General features: G+C 33.1%; 1 protein-coding gene across 2 annotated transcripts; it reads right to left on the reverse strand.

Moving 5' to 3' along the window:
- Positions 1-451: 451 nt before the first annotated feature.
- LOC131939427 (dynamin-1-like protein) lies at positions 452-16243 on the reverse strand. Of its 2 annotated transcripts, XM_059297719.1 has the most exons (18): positions 16111-16243; positions 13289-13433; positions 12736-12857; positions 12073-12322; positions 11341-11489; positions 10709-10813; positions 10386-10499; positions 10099-10190; positions 9172-9292; positions 8710-8856; positions 8062-8154; positions 7437-7607; positions 6661-6741; positions 5512-5709; positions 4948-5005; positions 4490-4596; positions 3910-4014; positions 452-3457 (listed from the first exon to the last, which is right to left on the reverse strand). In XM_059297719.1, the coding sequence occupies exons 1-18, from the start codon at positions 16210-16212 to the stop codon at positions 3401-3403; spliced, it is 2217 nt and encodes a 738-aa protein (XP_059153702.1). In that variant the 5' UTR covers positions 16213-16243; the 3' UTR covers positions 452-3400. The 2 variants fall into 2 exon arrangements, with proteins under 2 accessions (XP_059153702.1, XP_059153710.1); XM_059297727.1 differs by lacking the exon at positions 6661-6741.
- Positions 16244-16245: the final 2 nt, after the last annotated feature.

Consider the following 16245-nt stretch of genomic DNA (forward strand, 5'->3'; position numbering starts at 1 on the left):
AATTTAGTAATTATGCTAGAAGTTGCCTTACACTTTACATGAAAATTGTAAAGAAAGGAGTGTTGCGATTTTGATTACAACTGTGTGGTAAGCACTGTGTCCAGCTGATTCATCAGAATCAGGCGGTCTACAAAAAATGGATTCAAGCCCGTTATCTTTCCCTGAATGTCAAACAACTTTGAACTGAAAATGGACCTATTTTTGCGTGGCAGACAGTCACTTTATCTTTGTTTACACTGTGCTCCCTAAATTACTGATTACAACAAGTAGTGAATGAGTTGGTTATATGCTGTTTTTTTGGGTTCACAAACAACTTAACAAACAGAAAAAATGGATAATGAAGAAAGCAACAAACTGTGCTGAAAGGGTAAAATACTCTACTTCATCAATTGAATTGTTCTTTAAAAAAAATACCTAAAAAGCTTGAAATCAACAAAATCAAATAAAAAGTGTCTGTAGATACTTGCAGTTTTATTTTTTACATTCAATAAGTGAACTATTACACAGCATAAACTTCATGTTGTTGTTGTATGAAAAAAGAACAGTTACAATCACAGAGAAAGTTAATAGAAAAAAAACATGAATAAACAAATTACTCTTAAATAAAGCCATTGTACAAAACTATCAACGTACCTAAATGTGAGGAACAAATGTCTACATGAATATATTTTCAAACTATAAACTCTTCCTCTGGGAATTATTTACATTTTAACATAAAGGGGAGGTAACTATAGTATTAGACTAAGTTAACTCCCTTCATATACAACAACAAAAGAAGATCAGGTGGTTGAAAGCATGTATGTGACCAAACATAATACAACTCAAATCATCCCAATAAGCAACTGTTAACACAAAACATAAGCAAGCTATAATTTCAAAATCTACCCACTATCATGATTGAAATTATTTCTGTAAAAGTATTTAGTTTGAATAAATACAAAATTGTCATGAATAAATGTTTAATTTACAGTATTTTAGCCATTCTCACAAGGTATTAGAGAACACATTTAAAAAATTTGGAAGCATATTAAGCATTTTTATCTGGTTTATGAACAAGATAAAGAAAAATTGACAAAAATTTTTATTTTAAATGGGTCAAATATGCAAACACACATTTTAAAAATTATTATTATAGTTTAATAATTACATTTAACGATTAAGCCACCAAATTAATTTCCAGAAAACCAGTTTCCTTAAGCTGAAAATAGCAGCTTTGGTCATCACAGGTCTATGCTACTATGTTAACTGTTATTAAAAGGCAAGGATATATATGCCAAATACAGTTAGGAGACAAACAGCAATCCTCTAAGTTAATAGCTGATGGCACAACATTAATAAAGGGGAGATCACTCTAAGGAAATGTGTTATGTACAAAAAACTTAGCACTAAAGTGTTTGCAGACTAGGATAGGGTGTTTGGCCAGTCTAGGATAAAAAATACAAGATGTGCTTACATGCTGTAATAAAGTTAATTGGGGCACAAACTACTTATCTTTAATTAACGTAACACACAGAATTTAATCTATTGTTGCATAGGCCAAAATGTTGACATGAAGCTTGCATCCATTAAAAATCTCAGATTTTAATTAAACTTGTTTTGTATTAACTTTGGCTGATATTTCAATTCTGATCTTAAGCATTTTGTGAATCTACAAAGCAATACATAAGCTATACCTATACAACTGATATGCATCAAAATAATAATTTGAAAAGACAAAACAGATAAATACACATAAAATCCACAACTTAATTGTTAACAATAAAAAAATTAATGAAATAATTAAAATAATTCACTGATTTGAATGTCAAAAGCAGATAAAAAAAATATTTAAAAAAATAGTAAACTTAATATAAAAACAGAACCATACAAAGGACAATCAACATCAAATGGCATATAAAGGAATGGATGAGAATAGTCAATACTGAACTTCTGTTTTTTCTCTTCAACAAACACAAAAATAATTTCACCCCAAAATGTACAGGAATATTTTATTTATCAATTCTTATTACAATTGTATTGCACTATGCAAAGCTATCTAGGAATATACTACATCTGATCTCATAATGTAAATCTGAACAAAACATATGTAAACGTTTAAAAATTTCACAAATCAAAGCATGCAAGTGGACACACAAGTCACTACCACCAGACAGGCTGCTTGTGATCAAACAGACTACCCATGCAACATCCTAAACATTCATAACAACACTAGGCAAACAGTCAAGGTACTTAACCTCATCTAACTAAACATGGGTGACCAACTCAACTCAAGCGAATTACCAATACATAAATGCTGGAAGGTTTTATTTATTTAAGTAATTAGCTATAAATAAATAATTAAAATTGCTATGGTTTACTATTTGATGTGAGCTAAAATTCATTACAAAAAAAAAATATGTTTTACAGTATTGAATTAAAAGTAGGCATTCCACAGCTCTTATAAAAATTAGGAAAACTGGCTGGTATCAAACAGATTTAAAATTTATGTTGATTTGGAAGTGTGTAAAAAACATTTTTTTTTTAATTTTAAAAAATTCTAACTATTAAAACCATGTATTTACTCAATTACATTAATAAGCTGTTAATCATTATTTCATCTACTGATAATTTTTTTAAACAATTTTTTATATTAGACTAACAATAAAAACTGTAGAAATATTTTGATTAAAAGGTAGATAATACTAGTTACTTTCAGGAGGGATGATCATCAAAACTCAGCATTCACACAAGATTGAAAAATATACATTACAACACAGATAAGTGAATCCTTACAACCAGTATGCAAATATTACAACTATATGTGGTGCTGTCCCTTTAACTGGTGCACTAGAGTTAATCCCCCTTACACACTCTCTGCCCTCTAGCAAGGTGTGAACATGCAGGATGTTTCAAGTCTGCACAAATGTAAGCTATGGTTGAGGTCAAGGTAACAAATTCCACATCAGGAAAACCATGCATTAAAAAAAAACACCTAAGTCCAGGTGATTACACCAGGTGTTCTCTTCAAGACAACAAAATGTTCGTTACATGTATCAAAAATCTTTACCTCCACTATAATACCTTATCAAATCCTATGCCTTACAACCAAATGTTACTTGTATCAAAAATCTTTACCTCCTCTATAATACCTTATCAAATCCTATGCCTTACAACAAAATTTTACTTGTATCTGAAATCTTTACCTCCACTATAATACCTTATCATATCCTATGCCTTGAAACTTTTTTCTTCCGTTTCTCTTGCTAAAATTTCAAGCTTCTGTTTTTGGCTGTGGTAAAAAAAAACCTGGGCGGAATTTTTTTCCTTCTTAATTATCCTAAGGAAAGCACAACTTCGATAGACTAGCTAAAATGTATGAGTTTGTCTAGGTGTACCGTTGAGATGAATGGTGTTTAGCTCATCACCACAAATGAATTTCTCGAATTTCTCCTATTATCTGGCTAGCTCGCTGCAAGGCCTAAAAATAGAGAAAAATGTTAAAAAGTTAATGGCACAGTATGGTAGTTGTTAATGGCTGCTAACCTAAAGCGTTGAGTTCAGGTCCCTGGTTTGAGTCCATAAAACTCAGATGGGTACCTGACTTAGGTTAGGAAAAGTAAAGACGGCTGAGCATAGTGCCAAGATCACACTAACATTAACTCTACTTAGTCTGCCCCATAGACTGCAAAAGGGTAACTTACTTATTGAAAGTTTGCATCAAAATTAGAAAACTATATTGCATTGAACATAATCTACACTAGTGTGTATGCTACGTTACCTAAAGCATTAAATAATAATGTAACTGGTTCTTGATCTTGTTAAACCATATAAAATAATGGTAAACTATTAAATCATGTAAAATAAAAAATATTGATTGTCATATAAAACTGTAAATGATGATCTAAAACATGAAACAAAAGTGTGTCAAACCTGCAGCATTTCTGAGGCCTCTTTCCTCCGAGCTGCTATATGTACAGATTCCTCTAGAAGGGTCTCTATCTCTTCTTTCTTATACAGCTGGCTAACAAGTTCACTCTGTCAGGGACAAGAAATGTGTTGTGTTAAGTTATGGGGAGAGCGGGTGCAATCTATGTCAATGGGGTTGTTGTCTTAGATGATGCATGTAAGGCTGATCAAAGACTCACTGGCTGGACCTACCACACACCCAAAGTTAAAGTCACAATGGCATAGATTTGTTGATTTTTTTCTGGGATTAATGTTTTGTTTGTTTATTTGTAAAACATTATACTATTTAACCTCATCATTTTCCTGTAAAAGGCTTTTTCTTAATGCTTTTTTTAATGTATTATTTTAGTATATTTAGGTTGAAAAAAATTTTCTTCACACCTGGTTGAATGGTAAGTAAATTAATTTTTATGCCCATACTGTAACTGGTTAATATGTTTTAATGTATGTGTAAATTTTAAAATAATTTTTTATAAGTGTTGAAGTTGAAAAATGTAAAATCATTTTTATGCCCATACTGTAACTGGTTAAAGATCTGACCTACCTGAAGATGATCCTTCACATGGTTGACTAAGAAATGCATGATAGCCTTGGGTGTGCTATCCTGGATATTTTTCCGCACTATCATGAAGTAAGACTTGATCAAGCGCTCTGAACCAGAATAAAATATGTTAAACTTAGCAAGCAGCCAATGTTTATTTTAACTGATTTCATCTCATAACAATCCTGTCTTTATGTAATATAAACTCATATAAGCAAACAGACCCACAAGCTCCATACAATAAACAATACATCTTCACTTATTATTAATTTACACAATGATTAACTTAAAAAAAAACTCGATTCATAACTTACATTAAAACAAATAAAAATGTAAAAAAATATTAATAATTTACACCATATACAAAATAAATCAACTGATTTGTTATTTACATAACAATAAATAATATCTCAACTGACCAACCCATAACTTGCAGCAACATAAAAGTAAATAAAACTGACCTATAACCTCACAATCTCTTTGTTCCCTCTGTGACAGTTTCATAACAGGCTGCTCTGGCTGGTAGATATGTGTTAGTGTTAATGATATGTGTGTTAATTAGTGTCTTAGTTAATGATAATGAGAAAATCTACATTATTAATTAACCCTTTCAATCAGAGCTTGCTCACCAACAAAACAAAAGCTACATTCAATCATCAAACCATTCAATTGAAAAGATTTTTGTTTTTTTCTCCAACCCATGTGTGACAACATGGTTGGATGCTAACCCAAATGTCAATGGTTCCAAGGCTTTAGTCTGTAGTATATCCTCCAGTCTACCCAGCTCTGATTGGTGCCTGACTTACATTAGGGAAAGTAAAGGCATAGAACTGACCACACCAAATACTGAGGTCACAGAAACAGTTAAACATCTTTGCCAAACGGAATGGCCCACCAAATATAAAAGGGTAACTTTACTTTAGGAATTATACTGACACGTCCACTGTGTTAATTCTGTTCAAAGATAAAACAAAATGAAAAAATATAACATGTTGCCAGCAAAAAACAAAATCAAGACAACATACCACTTCAGGCAACAGGTTGATCCCCTTCTTGGAGCGTGACGGGGAGGGGGAGGCACTGTTAGCGCCGCTGCCAGGTAGTGAGTTGGACGGCTCCGAGGACCTGTCACTGGCCGCTGTGTCCAAGCGGTTGGACCGGATGAGGTTTGTGATCTTCCACGAGCCACCATTCATGTTGTCCGTTATAGGAGGTGGTGTGGCCTAAAAAACAAGGGCAAATTTTTAGGAAATTAAAAAATATTCTAACAAAAACAACTTGATGCTGATGAACAAATGTTAACTTTGTAGAAAATTTAGCAATAAAAATATACTCCTTATTTAAGCTAATGGTTAATTATTTTAAAATCCAGTTTTGTTTTAGTATCCATTTATTGAGTAATAGTTTCTGGTAAATAAAAATTGAGTATTATTATTGCTGTTAGGCACTAAGAGGCTTAGATAAATACATACCAAAAGACAACTCAAATAGGTCTATGAAATTGGAATATCAAATACAAGTAAACCTCAAACAAAAAAAAATAAAACATTTTGAATTTCAAAAAACCCGATTCCAAAATAATTAACAGTATCAGAACAAGAGTAAAAAAAAAATGTTATAATGTCAAAAACTCTCCACAGTAACTCTCAACCATAGTTGTTTCAATATTCAAAGTAAGGTTTCCACTACAAAGTTTTTTAAAAATTAAACACATGGGATGTTAACCACCAATAACTACCATTCAAGACCAAGTTATAAAAATATTAACAAACAAACGCATTCAAATTTCATCTATGACTCACTAAACACAGCAGTTCTTCAAGTCACACAATGAGACAAGTAATGGACTCTAGGCTCCATGCAGCAGAGATCTGACAATATGATGACAACAGCAAAGACAACTAAACACCTTAACTATATTACTATTCTTGCTCCAGAAGGATTAAAGATTTTTAAAAATGTTTTCAAAGAACAAATATTAAAAAGTATATATTAGGTTGAGAATTGCTGAATATGATGGCAAAATGTTCATTTTTAAACAGAACTACCAAATTTTTTTTTAGATTTTAAATAGGCCTACTGTAAGCCACAAAGTGTTAGATAAAAATCTGGCCAATGCAACAAGAAATGTAACAAGCTGAAGCACTAAGTGGCTACTGATAGACAACCTGTACCTTATCTGGTTTCTTTTCTCTAATAGCATGAGCAGAACCATCTCCCGGCACACTCCGTACATTTGTATAGGAAGAAGTTCCCTTTATATACATTTACACAGCGTGAGTTACATTATTTTAAAGAATTCATTTCATCCTCAACACAAAAAAAAATTGGTACAGATATCTTAAGTTTTGTTAAGAAATGGTAGAGCTATATTAGGGTATTTTTGTTAATTTAAAAATACATGGATTAGGTTGCCTGATGTCGCTAATTATAAACATACCCTAATCAGTATAAAAAATAAGTCCAATAACAACTATTTACTTTAAATTCAGTGTCTGCCTGATAACAGAAGGCCAGAAAAGTATGTTTTTAACACTTGGAAAATAATTCAGGCATTGAGGGGGGTTATATCCCAAAAAGCGAACTTTTTAAGTTTTTTAAAGTCCTGGAATGATTGTTACACAGCAGAGGTCAAGCTATGCTTAGTAGAGCAATGTGCGTGTTCTGTGCTTGTGTCAACACTCACCCTATCCTTATGTGTGTGTCTAGTGTGTGTTCTGTGCTTGTGTCAACACTCACCCTATCCATATGTGTGTGTCTAGCATGTGTCAACACTCACCCTATCCTTATGTGTGTGTCTAGCATGTGTCAACACTCACCCTATCCTTATGTGTGTGTCTAGCATGTGTCAACACTCACCCTATCCTTATGTGTGTGTCTAGCATGTGTCAACACTCACCCTATCCTTATGTGTGTGTCTAGTGTGTGCCGTGAATGTGTCAACACTCACCCTATCCTTGTCCTCCTGGATCTTCTCCAACACATTCCTCTGGCTCAGGGTCCTCTGAGCGTCAGTCTCACTCATCCCACTCATCATGGCCCTGTGGACTTGGTGGGCCTCAGAAAAGTCTGGATGTTTTGTATTGATGTAAGCCAGTTCTATCTGAACTAAATTTTCTACCTGCACATGAGGAAAATTTGTTGGATCATTGTACTGATTCATCTAAAGTATATTTTCTAAGTGGACAAAAGAAATTTAACTTCCATTTTAGCATAAATAATAAATAACTGCATATAATTAATTAAATATCAAATTTTTCAAATTCTTAAAAAATCTTATTTCCAAAATTCATTAAAAACCTTATTTCCCAAGCTCATTAAAAATCTAAATTTCCCATTAGAATTTGTCTATAAATTTCTATTCTTTGTTGTTTTTTTTACTAGCCGTTGCAGCGTACAATATTCAAGTAAAATTTCTGGTAGATGAGTGGTTCAAAAATGTTCATCTAGAGTTTTTAAGTATTTGAAAAATGTAATATGGAAAGAAAAAAAATATTGTGACAAGGAAACTCAGGCACTTATGAATACAAACAGCATCATTAATGCTTGAAGATTGTAAGAAACTTATCAGTTACCATGGCATTTGTTGGAGGTAATCGCTGGCGTAAGGAATTTGTTACCACATCCACTATCCGTTCATGAAGTTTTGGAAAGCGCAACATTTCTTGCTGGAGAAAGAAAAATAGAAATTTACAAGTACTGCTATGTAAAACAGGTCTACAGAATGTATCAGAAGTCTGCTGTGTGGTTACTTAATATAATTCAGGTAATAAAAGGGCTTTTGTAAAACACAGGTACACTATTCTTATCAAGGTTTACAGAATGATAAATTACTTAATTTGCTTTAAGGAATATTAGTATTAAAAGATAATTTATTCTAAATTGATAATATTATGCGTCTTCATGCCAAACACTTACATTTAATTTGCTTTAAGGAATATTAAAGGATAATTTATTTTAAATTGATAAAACACATACATTTATTTTGCTTTAAGGAATATAAGTATTACAAGATAATTTATTCTAAATTGGTAACATTAAGTGTCTTCATGCTAAACACATACATTTAATTTGCTTTAAGGAATATTAGTATTAAAAGATAATTTATTCTAAATTGATAATATTAAGTGTCTTCACACCAAACACACACATTTCATAAAAAAGCTCTGGGAAGAATATTTTTTGGTTAGGTGATTCAACACCTGACCCCTAAAACCACTGACCTGTGTGCCGCAATGTTGTATCATTCTTTGCATCTCCTCATGAACTAGTTCCACACATCTTAAACTTGGTTCCTCCAGCCTGCGAATCTGTCTCTTCACCAGCAGCTCAAAGGATATTTCTGGGACAAACAGCGCTGGTCTTGGACCCTACATTTATAAAACAGCTTCGTCAATAAATGGACTAATAAAAAGCTTAGAGTATTTTATAAATGTATAGAAATTTAACTTAAGTAACTAACTACCTAAACATAGTTTCAGGTTTTCCAAGGAAAATATTTTTTTAAAATTACTATAAATAGAAGAAAAAATATACCTTTTTTTTAAATTTCATTTATCAAAATTTTGTAGTGAATATTTTCCTAAAAACAAAAACTAGATATTTTTTTTTATCTTTGAAAAATATTTTATAAAAATTGTATAGTTATCTTACACACAAAAGTGGCTAAGATGAAAGAAGCTTACCGTAGCATTTCTGATAGCGGTTAGAATATCTCTAGTATTTAGCCCTCCCAGAGGATCGACAGACTCAAGTGTTCTACCAAAAGTTTCGTGAAATATGTAACAAATGCGTGCACCGCCACAACTGTTGATTTAGAGAGTGTGAAAATAGTCAGTCAAGTACAAACAAGATAACATAACTAATGCCACATTTTAACTGTTGTAGTGTCAAAACTTAGTGTTTAGATTGAGTAGCTATAGTGCTGTGATCATGTGAATTAGTTTAAGAATGTTTTAGATTGAGTAGCTATAGTGTTGTGATCATGTGAATTAGTTTAAGAATGTTTTAGATTGAGTAGCTATAGTGTTGTGATCATGTGAATTAGTTTAAGAATGTTTTAGATTGAGTAGCTATAGTGTTGTGATCATGTGAATTAGTTTAAGAATGTTTTAGATTGAGTAGCAATAGTGTTGTGATCATGTGAATTAGTTTAAGAATGTTTTAGATTGAGTAGCAATAGTGTTGTGATCATGTGAATTAGTTTCAGAATGTTTTAGATTGAGTAGCAATAGTGTTGTGATCATGTGAATTAGTTTAAGAATGACAAGGCATAGTGGGGCGGGGGTGTTGGATGGTAGAGCATATGTCAGCCAACACCTAAGTCTTTGAGTTCAAATCTGGGGTTCCTGTCAGAAGGACATCCCTTACCAAGCAGCTGGGTATAGTGCTGACCACACTATCCCTTCATATGCTGAGGTCACTGAAACAGGTAAACCCACTCCACCTGCCCCATGGACTGTCAGGTTTGCAAGAGTACTGGACTTACTTTAGTAACAGAGCATAACTATTGTCATCCATACCAAGTGTGAATATATAAGCTAAAATCAGAGTTCACAGTGATAACTTTTAGAGCTTCACTACACACACAAACAATAATAATGTAGGCTTACAGTTCCGATGTTTCTATATTTCTTGATGTTCCCTCTATTGTGTTACAATAAGCTGAAGCAAATCTTGTTATAATTTGTAAAAGAAGCTGACTCTGTAAAAGAAGTAAAAAAAAACTTACAATCAAACATGATGTAAGATATATATTTTATTTTTAAAATTAGTATACAAATTTAGTTCATATTTATAGAAGAAGCTGACAAACATGTACACAATCTTAAAAACACACATGGCTTCAGATTTCAAAACAACCATTCCTATGAAATAAAAGTAGAAAGTAAAATGGTACCTTGTCACTGATAGGTTCACCAAATGAATTTAGAAGAGACTGGAACTGAGCAATAAGTACATTGACTCTGGTCTTTAGCTCAGGCAAGCAATCCCTGATGTGGTGCATCAAGAGCTGGCGAGGGAAAACATGTATGCCATAAAAACAGGTTTAATTAGGGGGATCATGCTTGAATGTGAATACAGATTTTGTAGTTTTCAGGCTTTCACTGACAAACTTGACCATCTTTCCTTTAAATTTTTTATATTTAGGACAGTGTGGTCCCTCTGAACAAGCAAGTTATATCGTATTGCAATGTTAGTTATATTTTTATAATGACTTACTCTGTTTAAAGTTTTTGCTAGGTATGGTGTTCCATTACGATTAGCTATTGATGGATATTTTTTCTGAAGAAATGATGCTTCATCTTTTAAGGAATCTGCCAGATTCTGAGTGATAGAAACATTTTAAAATATAAATACATACAGAAATAAACAAATCAGAGACTATAACTATAGAGGGAAAAAATGTAACAAACATTTTTATTTGATGAACAATACCTTTATACTAAAAACTCTTTGACACCATTAGAAGTAAATCCAACATTATCTTATTGATGTTCAACAGAGCATTAATTTTTTATTATTATCACCATAACAACCTTTTTGTTGTTTATATCAGCTTAACATGGTAATGCTTGGCTAACCTTTTTGCTGCTTATATCAGCTTAACATGGTAATTCATGGCTTACCTTTTTGTTGTTTATATCAGCTTAACATGGTAATGCTTGGCTTACCTTTTTGCTGCTTATATCAGCTTAACATGGTAATTCTTGGCTTACCTTTTTGTTGTTGATATCAGCTTAACATGGTAATTCTTCGCTTACCTTTTTGTTGTTGATATCAGCTTTACATGGTAATTCTTGGCTTACCTTTTTGCTGCTTATATCAGCTTAACATGGTAATTCTTTGCTTACCTTTTTGTTGTTGATATCAGCTTGACTGCGGTTGACAACTCCGATGATCCCCAACTTGACTGGGATGACCCGACCACACAAGACGTCCATGGCGTCTGTGCCAGCGTCCATCAAATCTAGTTTTGTGATGACAGCCAGAGTTCTTCTGCCTGAAGATCGACAAATAATGGAATAATTACAAGGGATATCTACAGGTTTTATTTACAAGGAAGCCAAAAATAAAAAGTTGGTTTCAATTTTAAATCAACTGACAAGTATCTTGTTAGAAATGTATAAATGTGATGATTGATTTTTTGACACACCAATCATCTATATATATAATTCACTACATCACCAACCTTGCGAGACACCACGCCAACTCACTAACCCTCTTCCCGCCCCCTTCCTTGCTCTCCAGGCATGCGCAACAGTGTGTAGCCACACACCCCATTTGAAAAACTGTCTTTCAGGAAGTCTTCACCCGTCGCAAATAGCGGCGAATGCTACGCAGCAAGTCGGCTCGTTAGATAATATATCAACTATTGCATGTCAGAAGGTCACTAAAATGGAGACCCAAAGTAACACAAGGATGTTGAGAACTAGAGACTGATGTCAAACTAGATCCCACTTAAGACCAGGAAATGACATCAAAATGTCAAAGTTAGAACCAACGTGCCAGTACAAAAGTGTTGAAAAGTTGTAGTTAGTGACCATGGGGTTTTGATGGGTAATGATATTTAGAAAACAACCTACCATCAGGATCAAAGTCTCGAGCTAATTTTAAGGCCTCAGAGGTGGCGAAGTCTGTGTTTGCTGCAGTGACTGCTAGGATAACTGAGTTGGGGTTGGAGATGTAGTGGATGGCTAGGTCACGGATCTGGGCCTCTATGTCTGGGGGCTGGTCTCCCACTGGGACTTTGGTCAGCCCAGGCAGGTCGACAAGAGTAAGATTTACAACTTTGTTGGAATAGATCTTCAATGTGATGGGCTCTGCGCAGATGCCCTGCGGTCAAGAAAAAAAGTAGTTTGAAAACATAATCAGTTCAAATAAAGAATGAAGTTGAAAATTTTTTTTTAAACAAGCCCTTATTATTCATTAAATAAATATTTGTTTAATTTCTATGGTAACTTCCTTTTATACAGATAATTTAATATTTATCTATATAATTTAATTTATCTATATAAATTTAATGGGCAAGGTAGCTAGAATTAGGAGTAAAGTCTATTTGATTATAAGAGTAAAGTCTACTTGATTATAAGAGAACTGAGAACCAACAATACTGGCTATTTTAAAACTAAGTTATACTTACAACCTTGATCAGATATTAATTACACAATGATTATCCAGTCACTAATTAACTAAGCAAGAGCAGAAACAATGATCTGATGATGTGTAAGCATTAACCATTCGCCAACCTTGTTGGTCCCGGACATGCGATCTGTTTCATTTTCAATTTCTTTGCAAACTTCTTGAAAATCTGTGTAAATTTTGTTCTTGGTGTGGAGAAACTTCGCCCACTCTCTGGCTGCAACTTTCTCTATGGGGGACAAATAGTCAGAATGTTTTGTGTCTTTTTTATATCCACTTCTTAATTATCTTGTTAAAAATAAATTTGTTTAAAGGGTATGGTTAAGGAATGCACAACAGCCAGCCTAAATATCCCAAGCTCTAATTCCGGGTTCGAGTCAGTAGGACATCCCTGAGTCCACCAAGCTCTGATGGATACATGACTTAACATTTGGGAAATGAAACTGACAACACTATGCTTTCAAATGCAGAGGTCACAGAAACAAATAAACCTCTATTTAATCTGCCATATAGACTTGTAGTTCTAAAAGGGTAACTTGTCTGCTTACGCTGATAGTTGTTATTGAAATCAGGCAAAGAAAATGAAAGCACACTCAATAAATACCTTACATCAAATAACAGTCAGTCTTGCATAGATTTATGTTGTTATAACTAACTTACGCATATCATCTGTACTTGGCTTGTGGTTGTCATTTGAAATATGTAGAAGCTGCAGCACAAGAGGTCTGCGAGTCACTATGCCAGTCCCCCTAGGCAGAAAATCATGACCCACCAGGGTCTCTAGTACAGAACTTTTTCCCGAACTCTAAAACGATGATAAACAATTCATTTTGTTATTATTTAATATTGCACACTAACACATTTGAAAGTAAAAAAAAAAAAAAAAAAAACAATTATTTTTATGAGTTATATTTTTATAAATTATACTAAGTAGCACTTATAAGTCATGTTCAAGGCTTAATTTGTATTTAACAGTAGCCCTAGCAGTGTAAGTCTAGTAATTACATGCAAGTAGAGCATTATATAAAATAAGTAAATAACTATTCTTTTCAAAAGAAACTGTTAATAATTTAATGATAATTAGGCCAATAAAATTAAAACTAACTTTAACATTGTTTGCCTGCAATTCATATGTATAACTGTTTGTTAGATTTCTTATACTTAGGCCTATACAACATATCTTTTTCAAAAACTTGGGTGCACTAAAGCCAGAATTTTAGTGTGAGAGCAAATGACTAAATAATAGATGATTCAATTCAACATCTTGGCTTGTGTTGTAAATAGTCTGATATTTGGCACCATTTTAAAGTTGAAATTATAGTTAAAAGCATATTTCTGTTCTTTATATTTATAATATGGTAGGCTATTAATTTAAATTAGCCTAAATCTAATTAATAGGGCAACATATTCAAAATCTATATTAACAATAGATGATAACTTTGATGCAATTTTGCTGTATAGACCCATTGCAGCATGTGAATAAGATGGAAATCAAAGAGAAAGTCTCCACATGCAACAAGGTATACATGAAGGGCCATAACAATACAAAGTGAAAAATGAGATCTGTAGGATTAAGTACACAAAACAAACAACAGAAAATTAAGAGCTGCTAGAAATAAAGAAAACAAGTTAATTAAAAAGTCTAGTGACAATTTTAGCGCAATTTCCTTATGTTATCTAAAAATAGCTCTGTCGTAGCGTAAATCAAGAGCAGGGTTAGTAAAACCATTGGTCAGTTATTAAAACGTTTTTTATTAAATAAACCTAACTACTAACTAAACTAAGCACCTTGAAATCAAGAGCAGGGTTATTAAAACCATTGGTTAGTTGAACTTGATTATCAACATGATAATCATTAAGATGATAGATCTCTACTTCTGGCATGTATATACAACCACACCACACGCGTCATCACGTTCAATAGATGCGTCATCGCGTTCCATGGCTGCGCCATCACGTTCAGTAGGCGCGCAAGTTAATTAAAAAAGTCTAGTGACATTCATGCGCAATTTCCTTATGTTATCTAAAAATAGCTCTGACGTATAATGATGGGGTGCGTTCAAGCTAGAAGAGCGATCGGTTTGTAGGTGTTTATGTAATTTTAAAATTTGTGACCGAACGAGAGGATATTTTTGAAAACTGTCTTCGGCAATATTGTTCTAAATTATGGCAGGAATCGATCGGTACATGTTTCAAGTCGCTAAGTGGTCTGGTTGCCGAGATATGGGCCAAAAACTGCATTTTTTCGAGGTTTTTTGGCTTTTACGGGAAATACATGAAAGAAACCCGGAATTTTTATGGCCTATGCTCATTCTTGTAACTTGCTTAACATAATTGCTTTTGGAACTAGTCATCGATATTGCTTCGTTGAGGAGGAGATACGACTTAAAGCCCGGACACACATTCATCCATTCATTCATTCATCCATCCATCCATCCATTCCCAGAAATGACGAGTTAATAAACGCAATTCTCCAGAATGGAAATTGCGCTAAAAACACCTGAGAGAGAAAATCCTCTAGGAAAGACAAGGACCAACAGATGAAAATGAATGGAGAATTTGAAACTGACAGTGATATATGAAATGTACAAAGATTTAATAATAGTAGCAGAAATTTAAAAAAGAAGACTGCAATCGTTATGTTTTCCAAAAAGAAGAAATAGTATAGACCTTGGCCCTATAGTAAAATTAGTTGATTATAGGGCCTATATAAAATATATAAACAAAGTCCCAAAGCTTGGAGTTTAATCAAAGATGAACATGATAAGTCTGGGTGGGAATGCTGGGGAAATAGTGGTGATGCTGGCCAGAACTCTCCCAAATAACATACTAGAACTAGAATGGACTTCTAAACTAGCTAGAGCTGGGGGCTACTGGGATGGATGATCATTTAATTTATGAATTGATAAGCTGATTATGACTTTATTTAATATTTATTTATACTTAAGAAATGGGCCTTAAGTCGCCTTAAGAGTTTGTCGCTAGTCTTAACTGCCTATGTCATTTTTGTGAGTCAGAATGATCTTTTAACTTATTATTATTATTCAGATTCTAAATCTAGATAAGGCTAGACTGGAGTGCCTAGAGTAGGAGTAGAGTAGGTGACTGGATTGTCTGATCTAGAACTCAACTCATTCTATCATTCTAGATTCCTAGATCTATATCTTCTCTGGATCTAGAATTTACTTGACACTAGATTTCTAGATCTAGATCCTACTTATAAACTAGTCTAGACTAGTTAGTAGTTCGTTTAGTAATATAATAAAGATAATCTAGATCTAGAATTTGAGAATCTAGATCTTAGATTAATGATTAAACTTTTAAGTGTCGTTGTGTACAAAGCTGAGTCGTCAAATCCTTAGGCCTTAGATAAATTGAAAATTCATCTTTAAAATTAAAATAATTTGCTGTGCCAAAAAAATCTAGGCCTATTTCTTTAGGCTATTTTAGATCTATCTAAAGTTGTACAACACAATACCAACCTGATTTCCTAACACTACAATTTGTGGTAGTTGAATCGTTTCAGACCCAACGGTATTAAATACATCTTGAAGTTTGTTTATGACTGGAATTAATGATTCCATTTCGTCTAAGAACTGACGAAACTGATGTCGGTC

Source organism: Physella acuta, unplaced genomic scaffold (genome assembly GCF_028476545.2).
Source record: "Physella acuta isolate Inbredline_101_S28 unplaced genomic scaffold, ASM2847654v3 ptg000018l, whole genome shotgun sequence".
Classification (NCBI taxonomy): domain Eukaryota; kingdom Metazoa; phylum Mollusca; class Gastropoda; family Physidae; genus Physella; species Physella acuta.